The sequence below is a fragment of the Narcine bancroftii genome, chromosome 2 (genome assembly GCF_036971445.1).
Source record: "Narcine bancroftii isolate sNarBan1 chromosome 2, sNarBan1.hap1, whole genome shotgun sequence".
In the NCBI taxonomy this organism is placed as follows: Eukaryota; Metazoa; Chordata; class Chondrichthyes; order Torpediniformes; family Narcinidae; genus Narcine; species Narcine bancroftii.
The window spans coordinates 251,687,755-251,707,443 of record NC_091470.1 but is presented as its reverse complement, the minus strand read 5'-3'; the positions used below and the strand labels follow the sequence as shown (position 1 = coordinate 251,707,443).

The following is a 19,689-nucleotide window of genomic DNA, read 5'->3' as shown; positions in this document are numbered from 1 at the left end:
TGGTGGTGGTGGTGGTGGTGCGAGCGAGTGATCCCAATTTGTCTCTCAGTCTTTCCAGTACGATGGCGGTGTCAGAGTCTTGGCCTGATATTGAAGGGAGGAATTGGCCTGGGACTGCAAGGGGTTCACCGTAGATTAACTCTGCTGAGGAGGTTCGCAGATCGCCCTTCGGTGCTGTGCAGATACCTATGGCATTTGATCCACCCAGTTTGGCCTCTCAAGCCTTGCCATCAGTGCTGACTTAAGGTGGCAGTGAAAACGCTCAACTTATCTGTTGGATTGGGGATAGTAGGCAGTGGTGCAGTGTAGCTGGGTGCCCAGGAGTTTGGAGAGTTTGTTCTAAAGGGCGGAGGTAAATTGGGTCCCCTGGTTGGTAGTTATGTGGGCTGGGACTCAAAAATGGGAGATTCAGGCAAAGAGAAAACTTCTGGCGCAAGTGTCAGTGGTGGTGTCTGGGATGGGGACGGCCTCCGGCCACCGGGTAAATCTGTCCAGTATTGTGAACAAGTAGCGTGACCCTCGGGAGCCTGGCAAGGGGCTCACTATGTCGAGGTGGACATGCTGGAACCTGTGAGTTTATGCATCAAATTGTCGGAGGTGGGGCTTGGTGTGCCGCTGGACCTTCACGGTCTGACAGTGAGTGCATGTTTTTGCCCATTTGCTAACCTGCTTGCACAGTCTGTGCCAGAAGAACCGGGAGGATATCATCTGCACCGTCGTTCAGATGATATCGAAAACGTCGAAAACCATTTGTCTCTATTGGGCGGGGACGAGTGGTTGGGGTTGGCCAGTGGAGATGTCGCAGAGTAAAGTCGCGCCATTGAGGTCCAGTGGGAGGTCTCAGAGCTGCAGACTCGTGATCGCTGTCCTGAAACTGTAGGCCTTGGGATCGTCCTTTGGGATCGAGCCAGGTCATGGTAGCTGATGCCATGTGACAGGGTGTTAACAGCTGGCCTGGAGAATTCATCGGCGACAATGTTCTCTGCCCGAGTGGTGGCAGATGGAGGTAGTGAACTCCAAGACTTAGGATAAGTGTTGCTGCTGGCAGGCGGAACATGGGTCGGTGGACTTGATGAATACAAACATCAGCGGCTTGTGGTCTGTGTAGACCGTGAAAGGCTGCCTCTCCAAGAAGTAGTGGGAATGGCGGACGGCAAGGTAGAGGGTCAGCAGCTCTCTGTCGAACGCACTGTACCTCAGTTCAGGTGCCATAGGTGACGGTTGAAAAAGGCAAGGGCCCTCCAGGTGTTGTTCACGAACTGTTCCAGGACACCACCCACCTCTGTGCATACATGCATCAACAGTGAGGACTGTGGGCATGTCCATGCGTGGATGAACAAACATCGTTGTGGTAGCCAGGGCCTCTTTGGTTTATCTGGAATGTGGCCCCTGCCTCATCAGTCCAGTCGAGGTCTTTCTTGGAGGTCGTCATTAACATGAAAAGTGGGCACGTGATGCTGGCAGCTCCGTGGATGAATATGTTGTGAAAGTTCACCATGCCCACAAATTCTTGCAGTCCCTTCAGAGTTGTCGGTCTGGCAAACTGTCGGATGGCCCTGACCTTGTCAGGTAAAGGACTGGCACCGTCCTTGGTGATTTCCTCAAAGTCGAACTGGCACTTCACTGGGTTGTTGGTGAGGCAAGTTGGTCGAAAAGCTGGTGAAGATGTGAGATGTGCTCCTCAAGAGTCTTGCTCACTACCAAGATATTGACTAGGTAGATAAAGAGCAAAGGAAAGTTTCTGCTGATTGCATCCATGAGGCTCCAATGTCTGGGCTGCGTTTTTCAGGCCAAATGGCATGCGAAGAAACTCTCGGCCTTTTTGATGATAGCGGTATTTTGGACATCATATAGGTGAACAAGGATCTGATGGTATGCACCATGGAGGTTTGCTGCGAGGTTTTGGATGTGGGTGATTGGGTAGCGGTCTGGCATCGTCGCATTATTGAGGCTTCTGTAGTCTCCGCAGTGTCTCCAGTTGCTGTTGGACTTGGGCATCAAGTGGAGGGGTATGCCCATGGACTCTCCGACAAGTTCCTCCATGCACTTAAACTCTTCCTTGGTGAGGTTGGGCTTGTCAGGAGCCAGACGTTGGGCTTGGGAATGCACTGGCAGGCCCGGGGTCGCTATGTGGTGCTTGACTGTGTTTCAGCATGGTGATGGTGAACTGGGGTGCAGGATGGAGGGATAGCTGGCAAAGAGGCGGCTGTATTTGCCATGCAAAGTCTCCACAGAGGCGAGCTGGGTGGCTGGCTCGTTGGACATACCAAGGGGAACTCTTGGAAGGCCTCTGAATGGACCAATCGCCTGCCCTGGAGGTCTACCTGTAGACAGTCTGCACGCAGGAAATCTGCATTAGAAGAGGCTTGTCCACGGATGCCAGTGTGAATGACCAATTGAAAGTGTCTTGTCAAAATGTGCACAGATGCGCCTTTTGCTGTAAGTTTTAATAGTGGTGTTGTTGACTGCGCGCAGGGTGGGGCTGTGAGGTCTCGTGCGTGCTTGAGCGACGTAGGGGGAATGATGTTTATCTCTGCACCAGTGACAATGAGGAATCTGCGGCCCGACATCTTGTCCCAGACGTGGAGTAGGCTGCTTGGTCGGCCAGCCACCGTGGTCATTAATGGTGGCTATCCCTGTTATTTCCCTGAAATGAGCACAGCTGGTGACACCCGTGTGCTCTTGCACCCCATGATTGATGGTAGAAGCACCATTTTGGATCAGGTTTTTCAGTTTGTGAGCTCATGTGTTGGACTGGCTTCGGGCATCGGCTTTGGCGGTGGCCTTTAACGCGGGACTGTGCCCATGGGCTCATGCTTGGAGCAGTAAAGGATGTCTTACGTGGGTTGGTGAAATCTGCATCAGCCAGTAGTAGCTTAATATCTTCGGGCATTTGTTCGAGGAATGCCTGCTCGAACATGCGGCAGGGCTTGTGTCCCTCTGCCAAGGTAAACATCTCGTCCATGAGAGCAGACGACGTCCTGTCACCTAGGCCATCCAGGTGAATTAGGAGGTTTTTTTTAGAGCCTCATATTTACCTTCCTCGTATTTACCTTCTTCATTGACTTGTGAGGCGGCTTCCTGGTCTAGCGAGCTGATGACTTGGAAGTATTTTGTTGGATCCAAGGTCATCTGCTTACCTTGAACTGGGCCTCTGCTTGGCCAATCCAAGTGCGGGGCTTGGGCGCCCAGAAAGTGGGCAGCTTTAATGCAATGACGCCAACAGCTGTGGGGTCTATTGTGCTGAGTCTTCAGAACCTGGAGACTCGACTGGGTCACCAGCGCAGCGGGCTGTGCGTGAGTGCAATGAAAAGACAGACCACAGGCTGTGAGCTCGTTAAGCACAACTAATTCACTTTGAAGTTTGCACTGCAGCCTTTAAGGCCATCCGGAGCCCGCCCCTCGCATCCTGGAATTCATGTCATGCTGACGTAAGTGCGTACGTGTACTTCCGGTCTGTACCGGAAAAGAAGCATAACAAGCAGCACTGGTTTACCGCTGCAATTACGTCTGTTGCCACAAGAGTCCTTAAAATGAAAGTTCAAAGTACTTGCTGGATTTGCTCATTATGTGTATGTTAAACTCACTGCAGGATATTTTCAGAACTAATTTGTAATCCAAGACCCTCTTATCAATATAATAATCAACAATGCAATTGACTTCTCTGGCCCAGAAAAGCCTACTTTCAAGTTCAAGTTTATTAACACATTGTACCGGGTACAGAAAGAAGGGTTGGTTTTGAGCGCAGTCCAGCAAGGCAACACAAACACGCATGTAGCAGCACAAAGTAGAATAAGATCACCTGACAATGTGTAGTGCTGCAATGAGTAGTGTTACAATGAAAAGATGAATTAGTATATGGCAAGAGCAACATGAGATCATTATTGTGGGACTCATTTAGGATCCTGGTGGCTGTGGGGAAGAAACTGTTTTTGAATCTGTTGGTGCACTATGTCACGCTCTTGAATCTTCTCCCCAAAGGGAGGATGGAGAAGTGTGTGTTTGGGATGAGTTGGGTCCTTCAGTATGTTAGCTGTCTTTATGAGTATTTGGAGTATTCTGGTTTCAGTTTGAAGGATGATAAATGTGGAATCATTTCTGGATGGAAATCCATTCACCTTCATTATACAGGGAATGCAAATCACAACTATTGAGCAGAGCCTTAAGTGTTGGCAAGGTCTTCTCTGTATCCCAATGAGAGGCCTAATTCAATGCCAGACTGGATTTGCCTGAGGCAGCCAATCAGGCAATTTTGTTTGCATTTCTATCTGAAGTACATCTTTCTTACAGCAGTTCACTATAACTGCATACTTTACTCCAAATGTGTTCTTACATTTATACAATTGCACAATGATGTCTCAACTCAATGTCCTGACTGATGAAGGTAAGTGTGCCAAATTTTTGCATCTTTTGCTATTTCTTATTTCTTCTTCTACTTTACGAATCATTTACCTACACAAATACTTATTGTCAACTGTAATTTTTCACAAAGTTCTTTCAGGAACGTGGAGTCAGAGGAATATTGCCTGTCCTCTTGACCACATATTTGTTGGAATCTCTTTTCTTCTTTCTTTGGCTTGGCTTCGCGGACGAAGATTTATGGAGGGGGTAAAAAGTCCACGTCAGCTGCAGGCTCGTTTGTGGCTGACAAGTCCGATGCGGGACAGGCAGACACGATTGCAGCGGTTGCAGGGGAAAATTGGTTGGTTGGGGTTGGGTGTTGGGTTTTTCCTCCTTTGCCTTTTGTCAGTGAGGTGGGCTCTGCGGTCTTCTTCAAAGGAGGTTGCTGCCCGCCAAACTGTGAGACGCCAAGATGCACGGTTTGAGGCATTATCAGCCCACTGGCGGTGGTCAATGTGGCAGGCACCAAGAGATTTCTTTAGGCAGTCCTTGTACCTTTTCTTTGGTGCACCTCTGTCACGGTGGCCAGTGGAGAGCTCGCCATATAACACAATCTTGGGAAGGCGATGGTCCTCCATTCTGGAGACGTGACCCATCCAGCGCAGCTGGATCTTCAGCAGCGTGGACTCGATGCTGTCGACCTCTGCCATCTCGAGTACTTCGACGTTAGGGATGTAAGCGCTCCAATGGATGTTGAGGATGGAGCGGAGACAACGCTGGTGGAAGTGTTCTAGGAGCCGTAGGTGGTGCCGGTAGAGGACCAATGATTCGGAGCCGAACAGGAGTGTGGGTATGACAACGGCTCTGTATACGCTTATCTTTGTGAGGTTTTTCAGTTGGTTGTTTTTCCAGACTCTTTTGTGTAGTCTTCCAAAGGCGCTATTTGCCTTGGCGAGTCTGTTGTCTATCTCATTGTCGATCCTTGCATCTGATGAAATGGTGCAGCCGAGATAGGTAAACTGGTTGACCGTTTTGAGTTTTGTGTGCCCGATGGAGATGTGGGGGGGCTGATAGTCATGGTGGGGAGCTGGCTGATGGAGGACCTCAGTTTTCTTCAGGCTGACTTCCAGGCCAAACATTTTGGCAGTTTCCGCAAAGCAGGACGTCAAGCGCTGAAGAGCTGGCTCTGAATGGGCAACTAAAGCGGCATCGTCTGCAAAGAGTAGTTCACGGACAAGTTTCTCTTGTGTCTTGGTGTGAGCTTGCAGGCGCCTCAGATTGAAGAGACTGCCATCCGTGCGGTACCGGATGTAAACAGCGTCTTCATTGTTGGGGTCTTTCATGGCTTGGTTCAGCATCATGCTGAAGAAGATTGAAAAGAGGGTTGGTGCGAGAACACAGCCTTGCTTCACGCCATTGTTAATGGAGAAGGGTTCAGAGAGCTCATTGCTGTATCTGACCCGACCTTGTTGGTTTTCGTGCAGTTGGATAATCATGTTGAGGAACTTTGGGGGACATCCGATGCGCTCTAGTATTTGCCAAAGCCCTTTCCTGCTCACGGTGTCGAAGGCTTTGGTGAGGTCAACAAAGGTGATGTAGAGTCCTTTGTTTTGTTCTCTGCACTTTTCTTGGAGCTGTCTGAGGGCAAAGACCATGTCAGTGGTTCCTCTGTTTGCGCGAAAGCCGCACTGTGATTCTGGGAGAATATTCTCGGCGACACTAGGTATTATTCTATTTAGTAGAATCCTAGCGAAGATTTTGCCTGCAATGGAGAGCAACGTGATTCCCCTGTAGTTTGAGCAGTCTGATTTCTCACCTTTGTTTTTGTACAGGGTGATGATGGTGGCATCACGAAGATCCTGAGGCAGTTTACCTTGGTCCCAACAAAGCTTGAAAAACTCATGCAGTTTGGCATGCAGAGTTTTGCCGCCAGCCTTCCAGACTTCTGGGGGGATTCCATCCATACCTGCTGCTTTGCCACTTTTCAGTTGTTCGATTGCCTTATATGTCTCATCCAGGGTGGGAACCTCATCCAGCTCTAGCCTTAGGGGCTGTTGAGGGAGCTGGAGCAGGGCGGAATCTTGGACTGAGCGGTTGGCACTGAAAAGAGATTGGAAGTGTTCTGACCATCGGTTGAGGATGGAGATCTTGTCGCTGAGGAGGACTTTGTCATCTGAGCTGCGCAGCGGGCTTTGGACTTGGGGTGAGGGGCCGTACAAAGCCTTTAGAGCCTCGTAGAAACCCCTGAAGTCGCCAATGTCCGCGCTGAGCTGGGTTCGTTTGGCGAGGCTAGTCCACCACTCATTTTGGATCTCCCGAAGTTTGCGCTGAAGATGGCTGCATGCGCGATGGAGGCAAATCAACTGATGTTGTGGGGGATGGAGTTAGGCAAAAAGACTCCAGATAAATATGGACGGTTCACATGGGGGAGGGTGGGAAGTGTTACAAAAATGAAATGATTGAAACAGCAAACAGAAGTAAGTGATTTAGTGTGGAGACACAAGAAAGGTTTCAGCTCTGTCACATGGTTTCAATCTTGAAAAAAGGTTCTGACCCAAAATGGTTACAGTTAGTGCTACATTATCACAATGCCAAAGGAGGAGTTTTTATATTCTCCCAATGACCTACATGGGGTTTCCCCCCACCCTCGAAAAGTGTACAGCATTCAAAGTTCAAAAAATCAAAATTATTGTCAGAGTACATACATGACATCACTTACAACCTTGAGATCCTTTTTCTTGTGGGCCAGGCAGATTTTTTACTTATCGGTAGTCCTTTAAACTCTACTCAAGAAAAGATACATATACAAAAGAGAGAAATGTAACAAAGAAAAAAAAACACAAACTGACTGTGCAATACAGAAAATAAATATTCAATAATAAATAATATTAAAAGTAGGAGTCTTTAAAATCCTTTGATTGAGATTGTTGTTTAAGAGTCTGATGGTGGAGGGGTACCAACTGTTCCTGAACTTGGTGATGTGAGTCTTTCCTGATGGCAACTGAGAGAACGGAGCGTGTCCTGGGTGGTCAGGACTCTGCACGCGCATGCGCTCACAAAGTCTGTATGCGTGCACTCAAAGGCAATCAACATGTGCACAATTGTGCACGCTATTTTCTACGTGTGTATGAGTGCGGATACAGACTGTGCGCGTGCACACGCGCACATCTTACCAGGTACACAAGGCTCAGGATCCTTTTTACTTGTTGCTGCTCTTTAATGACAGCGTTTCATGTAGATTTTCTCGATGGTGGGGAGAGTTTCACCTGTGAAGTACTGGGCTGTGTCCAGTATCTTTTACAGGACTTTCTGCTCAGAGCAATTGATACAACCTGTCAATCTGTAGTGACTCCAAGAAATTGAAATTTGCTCACCCTCTCCAACTCTGATCCCCCAATGATACACCTCTGGGTTTTTTTCTCTCCTAAAGTGCACATTCAGCTCCTTGCTTTTGGGGACATTGAGTGTGAGGCTGTTGTGAGCACACCATTCAGCCAAGTTTTCAATCTCCCTCCTGCATGCTGATTAACATTGCCCCTTTTTATACAACCGATACCATGATATTGTTGACACATTTGTAAATGACGTTATTGTCATACTGAACGACACAGTAATGTGAGGAGAGCAGGAGGCTAAGAAAGCAGGGCTGGTAATTTAATTGGGTGTAATTGGGTGGCATGGCCAGAATCAGCTTCTAATGTGTTGTAAATAAATAATAATTTTAAAAAATAAACAATTTTTTTTCTCCATTGATGCTGCATAACCCACAGAGATTCTCCAGCAGATTGTTTTTTTGCCTGAGGTGATTTAGCCTACTGTGCATATCTGGCTTTTTGATGGACCTATCCAATTATTGTCATTTCAATATTCTTCCAGCATGCTGTCTCCAATTGCTCAAATATCAATTGGGAAAAGAGAAAAGATCTACAGTTTATACTCATGTAGAACTCAAATTTTGTAGACCATTTTTTAATGTTAAGTTTAAGATGTCAACTATTACATGGATGCTACTTCTGAGGAGCTGAAATTCACACTGCAATCCAAATACCATACAAGTCCAAATGATCTCTAAACAAATAAAGTATGAAAACACCATGAATTAAAGTAATAGTAGAGTCTGCACATCAAAACTCATGTCATACCATGGAGAGGTCGAGACCATAATACGTATTAGAGGCATCAGGAGTTCTAATGGGTGGGCAGCCGGGTCCGAGGCAAGAGGATTTCGGGAGCTCCAATAGTGTGAGAAACTAGGGTTGACTTTTACGCAAGATATTTGGACTTTTATAAGGTCAAAATTTACACGAGCATCTACAGTAACTTAAAAAAAATTAAAGTGCAATGACCTTTAAAAAAACATTTATTCATTGGAAGAGGGTGACACCAGGAAGGCCACTTATTATCCACTCCTAACAGGCCCTGAAGTGGCTGACTAGCTAGGCTATTTTCAAAGGCACTCGAGACTTATTGGATCTGAATATATATGCAGGCAAGATTGATAAGGACATTTTATTTCTTTTTCCTGAAGGACAATGGTGAACTAGATGGGTTTTAACAACAATCCAGTAGTTTTTCCGCCACTATTACTGATACTATTGCTACTGAGTTATTTAAATTCCCAGGGTTTGAAATTCCCTTGGGATTTGAATATGCCTGCAGATCGATCTGCCAGGCCATTCACAAAGCTCCCATACCTTCTCATAGCTGTGATGGGTGAAGGAGAAATGACCCCAACAAGGACCTCACTATTCCAGAAAATGCTACAATATGCATAAAAAGGTGAACAGCATCCAATTATTTGTAAAATTGGATTGAAAATCTGGATGGTGGAAGGAATTTTTAAAAAATAATACAGCATGCTAGAAGTCCCTTCTGTACCATGAAACCCATGCCACCCAATCAACCTACCAACCCTGTATGTTTTGGAGGTGGGGGTGGGGGGGAACTGGAGCACCCAGAGAAAACCCATGCGGGTCACAGGGAGAACTTACAAACTCCTTACAGACAGTGCCTGGATTGCTGTCGCCACATAAATGATGCGTAAACTGCAACGCTAACCGTGCCACCAATTTGACGGCAAACAAGAGGAAGTGCACATGGATAATACAGGTATATTAGAAACTATGTTGTCACCCCTTCTTACTCATCAAATTTTAAAGAGCACAAATAATAATTAACATCTTTCTGTGATATCTATGACACAGGAATCCTGTATATTGCTTTAGTGTTACAAATAAACAAATAATCTTCTTGATTATAGTTTGCATGGATTCAATACTTTTTTTCTAATTTGTCCAGAGGATACGGGCTGACGTTATAACTCATACCTGATGCCCCCAGTTGTGGACTTTCTGTGATGGGTTTTCCTCCAATTAAGTTGGGGGATGCCCATCGGCTGTTTTAGAGAGTTTTAAATGTAAACTACATCAATCAATTGGCTGGACTTTATGGCACAAGAAATAGGAGAGACCCTTGTACATGGAGAGGGAAGTTTTGAATGCACATAACATTTTAAGCAATGTGGAGGACTTTACATTTTTTTTATTATTTTGTGGGAATGACAAATATAGGTGCTAATCTGCCAATTGTCACACCCTGTCCAACTTTACTAAGTCACACCAGTATGAATTTGAACGTAGGGGTCATGAATAGGGCACCAATATTGATACATAACTTTCATGTCTAAATTTCTGGGAATGCAGCGGATGCAGAATGTGCTAGACAATGAAAGGCTTTTCAGAAAGTTTGTTAAAGCCAGAAAGGAAGACATTTTTGCCAGATCTGCCAACAGATCTTGTTGCTCACAGTCAAACAGCACAGAAACAGGCTCTTTGGCCCCACAAGTCCATGCTCCCATTAAGCATCTATTACATTAAAGAGGTACAAGGACTGCTTAAAGAAATCTCTTGGTGCCTGCCACATTGACCACCGCCAGTGGGCTGATATCGCCTCCAACCATGCATCTTGGCGCCTCACAGTTCGGCGGGCAGCATTCTCCTTTGAAGAAGACCGCAGAGCCCACCTCACTGACAAAAGACAAAGGAGGAAAAACCCAACACCCAACCCCAACCAACCAATTTTCCCTTGCAACCGCTGCAACCATGCCTTCCTGTCCCGCATGAGACTTGTCAGTCACCAACGAGCCTGCAGCAGACATGGACATACCCCTCCATAAATCTTCGTCCACGAAGCCAAGCCAAAGAAGAAACATTAATCCTACACCAATTCCATTTTATTCTCCCCACATTCCTATCAGTTCTCCCCTTCTGGTTTCACCACTAACCTACACACTAGGGGCAATTTTCTTTTGGATACGAGATGAAACTGAGTATATTAAAAAAAAAATCCGCATGGTCACAGGGAGAATGTGTAAACAGTGGTTGAGGTATGGAGCTGTGTCGAGGGAACAGCTTTGTTATTAGTATTATCTGGCTATTAACTGCACATATTGTTCACTGGCAATGTAGCACAAAATAAAGCTCAAAGTTCAGATTTATTGTCAAGAGTACATACATCACATCACATACAACCTAAGATTCTTTTTCACTGTGGGCCAGGCAGAATTTCTAGTGATCGGTAATTATAAACTGAACTCAGGAAGAAAGAAATGTAAACAAACTGTGCAAACACAGAAAAATACATATTCAGCAGTAAATATTGAGCAAAACAAACCTTTCTTGCTTGGTGCATGCTTGCTGGCTATTTACAATTCCCTCTGATCTGAATAGGCTCAATCCTTCTGCATTTAAACATCATGCTCCAAGAGCAATTCAGTTTTCATCGTGACACCAAAGATATCAAGGCAATGAAATTGCTCCCATCCTGGGAATGAGAAACAATTAATGGAGATGTATGTTGAGCACATTGTGCATAGAATATTCAAACCTCACTAAAGTATGTGTTAATGGAGTGATGTTTAACTATTTTTAGTATTTCTTAAAAATCTGCAATGCAATTTCCACGGGTATCCAGATTGCTGAGCCTACAGTGGCAAACTTTCTTCCTTGTGGAGCTTTTGATCAGTTTCAGTATCATTTCCTCTCACAGCATATGTCATTCCTCCACATGCAACTTGGCCTTCATTTTGTGTCGTTGCCAACAGCAACATTAGATTTATTAGTGTTATTGGCACAAACTAGCATCCGAATAATATATGTTAACAATAATTTGAATAATGACAGCTGATTAAGCATTGCCATTCATTGCCAGCAGGAAGTTAGGATATGGTTTATTTGAAACTGCACTTATCATTGTTGTAATTAACTAAAATGCTGGAAATGAAACTTACCCAGAACAGTACAGAGGTCTGAATCATATTTCCAATTTATGGATATATATGGTGAAAGCTGGCAGCCCAAAGACAGCTGGAGCCAATCTATTGGGTGCATCTGTCTGCTCTGCCGCTGGCCCTGGGTTATGTTAAAATCACGTCTCAGCACAGAACGCATCTTAATGCTGAGCCAGGGTAATGATAAGGATGTCAGCATTCAAGCATATCTAAAGAGGATGAGCAAAGAGAACAATGCAGATTACATGTGCTATTTGTACTGATTCTACCACATCATTTTGGTACCTTCATTCTTCAGGTGTCTTTAGTCTCAGTTTGTTATTGTTCCCACAAGAAGAAATTATTCCACAAGTAGAGACGTAAGAATGCTGAAATCTGGAACAGAAACCAATCTGCTGGTGGAACTCAGTGGGTTGTGCAGCATCTACGTGTGGTGAGGGGAAGAAAACATTGACATTGAGGGTGAAAACCCCACAGAACTCCCTCATCGCTTCCCACTAATCACCCCCTCACCATTTACCCCTGTGACCACAAGAAAAGCTACACTCCCCACACCTCCTCCTTCACCACCAAACGGTCCTTCCAAGTGAAGCAACTTGTAAATCACTTGTAAATCTGTGGAATCACCTACTGCATCCAGTACTCCTGTTGTGGTCTCTTCTACGTTGGAGAGACTGGACACAGACTGGGATATTGCTTCATTGAGCACCTTCACCTTATCCGTTGCAATAACAGGAACCGCCCATTGACCAACCATTTTAATTGCTCACACCATTCCCACAGCAGCATCTCTATCCATCACCTCATGCACTGCATTAACACCGACTTCTCCAGTTTCCATTAAACGCCTCCCAAGTAACTCACTTTCCCTAAGCCCTTCTCCTTTCCTCCAGCTCCCCGTGCCCTTCTGTCTCGAGAGAGCTTCCCCTCTCCATCACTTCTCAACTTTTTTTTCTTCCACCTTCATCCCTACATTGACTAATGACTTCTTACCTGTTAGCCTGTGCTCCTCCCCTGCCCCTTCCTCCTTCCACCCTTTTATTCTGGTTCCTGTCTGATTTTTGCTCATATAAAAAAATATTTTATTTAAAATTTTTCCATACATGTAGTGATCATAATTGATGTAATAATAGATTTAAAAAGAACCAAAATAGTTATATACATGATGGTTTTCACCCCATTCCAAAACCCCCTCCCACCCAACCTCCCCCCTCAAAAAATAATACACATGCTATAACTATATAAGTGTGTAGAAAAGAAAGAAGGAAGGAGTTTTAGGAATGCACAGAGAGGCATCGTCCGGCACATATCTCCAAATTCTTCATAACCACTCAGAGGAGAAAATCCTGCAGGTCAAGATGCACAGGAAGGATATCGTTACAAATTTAATCCCATTATTTGGGTGCATGGGCACCAAATTTGCAAAAACATAGAATACATTTCTCAAATTCTATGTAATTTTTTTCCAAAGGCATACAGCGTTGAATTTCTACATGCCGCCATAGCATATCCAAAAATGTATCAGATTTCCAAGTACCTGCAATGCATTTCCTCGCTACTGCTAAAGCTAGTTTAACAAATTTCAATGATCATTTTAATTTAGGTCCTGTACCTTCAATATTTTCTCATATAAATAAATCAGAACTTTGCAGGAAGACAATTCCTGTAGCTTGTTCCAAAAAAAGGCCTTACATTGGGACAAGACCAAGTTGAATGTAAGAAAGATCCAACATCTGGACCACATCTAAAACAATAATTGGATCAATCTGAATTCAGACTGTTCAATTTCTGTGGTGTAAGATATAGCTGATGTAAAAAAATATATTAGACTAATCTATATCTTACATTAATAGTATTAGTCATACAATCCTTGCATAAACCTTCTCATATTTGTTGATCAATCATAATATTTAAATCTGTTTCCCATCTCTGTCTAGATCTATGAAGTCCTTGTTTCGGAGTTCATGCTTGTAAAAAATGAATATAATCGAAGTAAATTTTTTAACAATTCCTCTCCTAATAAGTAGTTTTACTTCAGTACAACTAGACAGAAACATAGTTGGTCCAAACTTATCCCTTAAATATGCTCTTAATTGAAAAAAACAAAAAGCGTATGATGTGGTATAGCATATTTGTTCCTCAATTGCTCAAATGACATTAATTGACCCTTTTTTGCTCATATCTTTATTAAGGGTTCAGGTCCGAAACGTTGGTTACCTTTTACTTCCTATGTGACCTGCTGAGTTTCTCCAGCGCTTTGGTATATTGCACAACAATCACAGCATCTTCAGACTTCCAGTTTAAATTGAACCCTATGTAGTTTACTTTTCAAGTCAAACATGTCCCTTTATTAAGGGAAAATTGGTCCGGCTCCTATCAGATAAAATTAGAAGCAAAACTGAGTGTATTCAGACTCAAACCTTTGATATAAATGTAAATTTCTTGCAAAAGTAAAAAGACATTTAATGGTTATAAATAAAACATCATCAAAGGAACAGTTTGGTTCTTCGAGAATTGAGGATTTAATGAATTAAAAGCCTGCATTGTTGCAATAATAAACTTGAACTTGAGTCAGGCATTTCAGAACATCATAAAGACTGCCTTGACTGAGCCAGTCAAAGGGGACGTGAGAGCACAGCTTCATTTTGGAAATCTGAAGGGAAAATCAATTGAAAATTTCAAATGAGCTATTAACACATACATGAGGTCATGAAAATGTCTGCTCAGACCAATAGCTTTGGCAGAATATTGAGAAATGCTACTCTGCTAGAGTTTCGGGGATTGAGGTCTTGGTCTGGGTTTGAACACGACAAGGTGACAGAGAGTCAGTTGGTATATCTGAGTTGTAAATTAACTTGATGGGAGAGAAGCGCAAGTATCTTTGGGGTCTCTGCCACTAATATTTATGGCCATGCAAGGGATGGATGAAGAGCTGGTCTTGAGAAGATCCACACAGAATCTATAGGTTTGGTCTTTCCAATGAGGGGATGTGAATGAATGGCCATTGGTTTTCAGGGCCAGTGCATGCACGCTGATGGGGTGGTGGTGGAGGCAATGAGTGTGCTAGGGAATGTTGGTCAAAGTAACCTAAGTGGGAAAAACTCAATGAAGTCTGTTCATTCTTAACTTTTGTCAGGTCTGCTAAAATGGATTGAAGTTGGAGACTGGGGAGAGGGGTATATACTCAAAGGAGAAGAACATAATCAGCCCTGTGAGCTGGGTAGAATTTCTTGATATGACATTACATTGGATAGAAAATAATATTGGTCTGGTTGTTACTCAAAATATTGTTAGTTCACTGTGTGGAGTCAATATTCCTCAAAATAAAGTGATTAATTGATTGGGTCTTTGAACTCATTGCAAGCAACATTGTCTAATTTGCATCGTCTCATTTGCGCATCACTCTTCCTCACTGTCCTGCAATGACTCCGTTTGGCAAGGCGAGGATGTTCAATTCTTTATCCACATTTGTATTCTTTCCAGAGCCTGATCATCCTCCCCCAGAGTGCCATCTCCACTTGGTCAACTCTGAACTCTTTATGCATCCCAGCATTGTTTTTGATGCCCCAGCTACCGAACTGCAGAAATCCCACCTCAAATCAATCCAACCTGCTTGCTAAGAGTCACCTTAATCCTTTTATCAAGCTTCTGTAATCTTGTGCTAACATCTCTCCAGTGTATGGAAGAAACAGATTATTTGTACAATCCAAAATGCATGAGATAATTGGGAGTTACTATCCTTGACCATCTATTTAAAATCTGAATAAACAAAGTCAGGCATTCCACAACCGAGTTAAATGCTGTTACGTTTATTCAGAAGTGCTTACGCTGTTTCAGAAACAAAACACAAAATGTCATTTTACGTCTGACTTGCTGTTTCCAGCATTTTGTTTTTATATCCATCAGCAATTCTTTTCACTTTTCAATCATTTGTTCTTTACTAAGAGTCAGTCTGTTTTCAACTAAGTTCATGTTAATTCAGTATCTCAATCAAATATGGTTTCCTCTCAAGCAATTAGCAACTCCCGTGGACTTTTTAAAAGCTCCGCCTGCATGGAGTCCAATCGAGGGTGGAGAATATGCTCAAATACAATGTCACCAGGTGGAATGCAGAATCACTTTCTGCGTTAAGAAGCTTCACCCTTGAAATTGAATATGATATTCATATCATAATTAGTAATGATGGATTTGTCTCATTAATATACTCATTGTAAATTTAACCAATAAAATATTTTGAAATGGATTTTGGCCAGGGTTCGATTTCCTTATTATATACTAGTTATAATCTCCTGCGACATTGTAATCTAACAGCAGTGCTAAACATTGACAATTTCCTTTCCTTTGTGTGTTGGTACATGATGGCACATTAATCCATAAAGCCAGATTCCTCTCTCATCTGTATCATCGGGCTTAGCAGTGCCATCCAACATCGAATAAGAACGTGTTCTTCTATTCACAAATGTTTGATTGATGGAAAACTTAGCTGTAATACCACTGACTCCATGGAGCATGAATCTTTGATTTACAAATCTATTTATCATTATAATCAGTAGTGTGCCACTTTCTGCCTTTTGTGTCAAAATAACTATCGTGCATTTTGTTCTTTGCTTATTCCTTGAAGAAGGGCTCAGGGTTGAAATGTCCAGTAATTTATCTTTTACCTCCTATGGACGCTGTGATATCGACTGAGTTCCTCCAACATTTCTGTGTGTTTTTACTACAATCACAGCATCTGCGGATTTTCGTTTTTCACTCAAAACAACAAAATAACTCCGCAGAGTTATTTCGATCATCCCAGGAAGAAACGGTCACCTGCGCAACATGTACAAAATAATTTTTTAAATCTTTATTTAATGAAAGAAAAATTTCAGTGTTTCAAATATGAAATTGAATATACAAAAACTTTACATTGGTTCTGCAAAAAAAAAAAAATCCTTAACTAGGAAATCCTAGCTGCACCTCAGCATGAAACTGATAATGGATGGAGGGGGAAAAAGCTTACGACTTAGCTGACGACTGCACAGCACTCTGTGTCAACTTACTCATTACACAGGAGTTTAGAATAAAAATCTTCAGTGTTCTTCTGAAGAACCCAACTAGTCTGCAATTCAACCTCTCTTAAAACCATGAAATGCAACAAACTAGTTCCTGAATCAAATCGCAGAATCCCTTGCACCCCCCCCCCCACTTCAAGAAAACGGTTAGCCCACATTCATGTCTTATGTTGCTAAACCCTTCACAAGAGGGTCGATGAAGAACTTGATGTCAACAGATCATGTAGTTTTTTTTTTACTCTTGTACAGATCCCAACATTCTTTGGCTTAGTGCACCAACCAACTGTAATTGAACTACATTCCAGAAATATTCCCTCCCACCCCCAACCCCTTTATCAATCTACTCCAGCCAACCCAACATTTTTACAGTTAAAATAAGGGGAAAAGAAAGACTATATTATTCCCTTGTAAAACGCATGACGTTCTAGTTATGTAATCTGGTTACTGCTTCCAGAATAAAGTTTCTATGATGGCAAAAAATTTACAACATTCCAGGGTCTTCAGAGTCCAAGATCTGTCGCATTAAGTAAATTGTCTTGTCACACCGGCATCAAATGAAATCGTTCAGCTCAGCTTCAAGTGCTGCTGCCATTTCATCAGCTTCTGAACTGCTGTCATCTTCATTGCTTGAGAGCTTGCTTGAATCACTTGCAGCTCCATCTTCCTCTAATTTACGCTTGCGGCCCCTTAAACAATAGAAAATAGGGTGTATTACACAGAAGGTCGAAATAAAAGTAAACATTCTTCTTTCCAGGAAAAGATAGTAAGAGAGGTGTGTAAAGAGAGAAGGGAGTGAAAATGGAGAAAGGGGGAAAGAGAGAGAGAAGGGGAAGAAAAAGAAACACAAAAGGGAGAGGGACAAAAAAACAAGGCATGAGAGAGAGAGGGAATAGAGCACGAGAAAGAAAAATAAGAGCAAAGAGAGTGAGGGTAAGACAGTGGTGGGGAGAGATAGCGAGCAGGGGAGAAAGAGTGTAAGGGTAAGAGAATAAAGGAAAGAGGAAATGGGAATGAGACAGGGAAAGAGAACGTGTTTACCTCCTAACTCAAAGATGGCAAGAATAATGGCTACCAGTTGGACCCAATAACATGCAAAGTAAAACTTGATAATCCATTTTCTGATTATTTGCAAATAGCAGTAACACATCACTCATACATGTAAAGTCAATTATAAACACGGAAATCAACTAAAATAAATAATAAATATAATTCCTTCACTGGGGAGTGGAGGAGCACCAGGTGTAACTCTACCCAGTAGATTTCTGTTCCTGAGAGCTGTTAGAATCCACCAACACAGCTCCCAAAGTGGTAGATGCCATCTATGGAAGCTGGGATTTCCTTGCGGAAAGGCGGCCAAGTGCTGGAGTGACTACTGGGATCATGCTGACAGATCAAGGATGTGTCTTATTGGGATTAAGAGGATAAAATGTGAGAAACACTCATCAGGTCAGGCAGCACCTGCAGAAAAGAAACAGTGTTAACCTTTCAGGCCCAGTATTGTTGGTTTAGATGTTTTTTTACAGATGCTGCCTGACCTGTTGACTTGTCGTTTTGTTTTTAGATTTCTAACATCTGCAAATTTTAAAAAACTATAATCTTCTTTGTTTGTTGGCTTATGCCACCAAGTAACGAGTTACAGAGTGGGAACAAAAATCAGATTCTACTATCAATTTGCATATCGACATTACAAGAATAAAATACATCAGTCTCAAGTTTTTGAAATGCATTGGAACCTAACTCCTCTTTTCTTATCCAAAGGGATAAAACTGTGCACACTTTCCCTGTAGAGGGAAACTTCACCTTGAATTAAGAAATACTGTGTACCAAAGTAACACCACTGGGCTATTGAAATTCTAGTCATTAATCTCAGTCAAATAACTAACACTACCCTCAGTGAATTTTTCTGGCCCAAAGGAATTGCGACCAGCTTACAGATAGAGTACAAGGCAAGAAATCTGAGATGTTGACAGTTCTATGGCACCAGAAGCAATTCTACTGTCTACCATGAAGTACTGGGCAAATGTATTGTTTAAAAAGTTTTATAGCATTATGAAAAAGAAAATCTGAATGACAGCTAATGCTGGAAAACATTGCTCATCAAACGCTGGATGAATTTTGGAAATGGCACACTAATAGGCCCTTCTGGCCCACGAGCCAATGGTCCCCAAAATACATAAATTAACATACAGTCCCCATACTTTTTTGGAGGGTTGGAGGGATCTGGAACATCCAGAGGAAACCCACAGGGAGAATGTACACACTCCTTACAGACAGCGCTGGATTTGAACTAGGACACTGGCGCTGTAATACTGTTGCGCTAACCGCTACGCTAACTATGGCACTATACTTAGCAAGCTGATACTAGTTAATAACTGAGAAAATGGGAATGGGTGCAGAATTTGCTGCTATCCAATGAGGTTTTGGCTGATTTATGATCTTATTCCATGGTTCAAGGTTCCTTTATTGTCCTATAATAAAAACAATGCAATATTACAGAATTTGCTTTAGTCTGTTGTAAGGCTGACAGATTTGCCAATGGCAGAAATTGCCTGAAGCACTTCTTACAATCAGAGAAAGAGAAGCCAAAGAGAGCCCCCTCAGAATCACCGACTGTCCGTTAATTCACCTCCAGCACTCTCATAACCCCTGCAGCCACACAGGGTCCAGTCAAAACTATTAGCAGCCCGAGGTCCAGATCTGAATCTCTGGCAAGCCCTCAGCACCCTAAATTTTCAAGAAATCACCATTTGAACTTTTAAATCCAGGGAACACAGCTTTTGAACATGTAATCCCTCCTTGTAAGTTAACCTGGTTAATTTCCAAAGCCAGTAAATATTTTCTAAAATGTGGGGCTCAGAGAGAAGTTTTCTCAGGCATAAATCCAAAACTTAGTCTGAATCCTTCCTGAACCCAAATACATGAACTTTTGACGCCTGCCCTGAACTTGACATATATCAACATGTGTCCTCAGGTTCGGCTCTCCCCAGAATGGTTCCCAGACCTCCA

General features: G+C 43.1%; 1 protein-coding gene across 7 annotated transcripts in view; it reads right to left on the bottom strand.

Annotated features, from left to right (window-relative positions):
- The window catches only part of ctdp1 (CTD (carboxy-terminal domain, RNA polymerase II, polypeptide A) phosphatase, subunit 1), a 343,304-nt gene that overhangs the window by 45,146 nt on the left and 278,469 nt on the right, over nucleotides 1-19,689 (bottom strand). For 3 of the 7 annotated variants that reach the window (XM_069920830.1, XM_069920821.1, XM_069920824.1), the window contains exons 13-17: nucleotides 16,291-17,369; nucleotides 13,847-14,002; nucleotides 11,915-12,053; nucleotides 11,630-11,838; nucleotides 11,014-11,163 (exon numbers count right to left, since the gene is read on the bottom strand). In XM_069920830.1, coding sequence (XP_069776931.1) covers nucleotides 17,234-17,369 — 136 coding nt within the window. In that variant the 3' untranslated portion in view covers nucleotides 11,014-11,163; nucleotides 11,630-11,838; nucleotides 11,915-12,053; nucleotides 13,847-14,002; nucleotides 16,291-17,233. Of the gene's footprint in view, nucleotides 1-11,013; nucleotides 11,164-11,629; nucleotides 11,839-11,914; nucleotides 12,054-13,846; nucleotides 14,003-16,290; nucleotides 17,370-19,689 lie in introns of those variants that run through there. The other 4 variants (XM_069920826.1, XM_069920828.1, XM_069920823.1 and 1 more) reach the window with 3 other exon arrangements.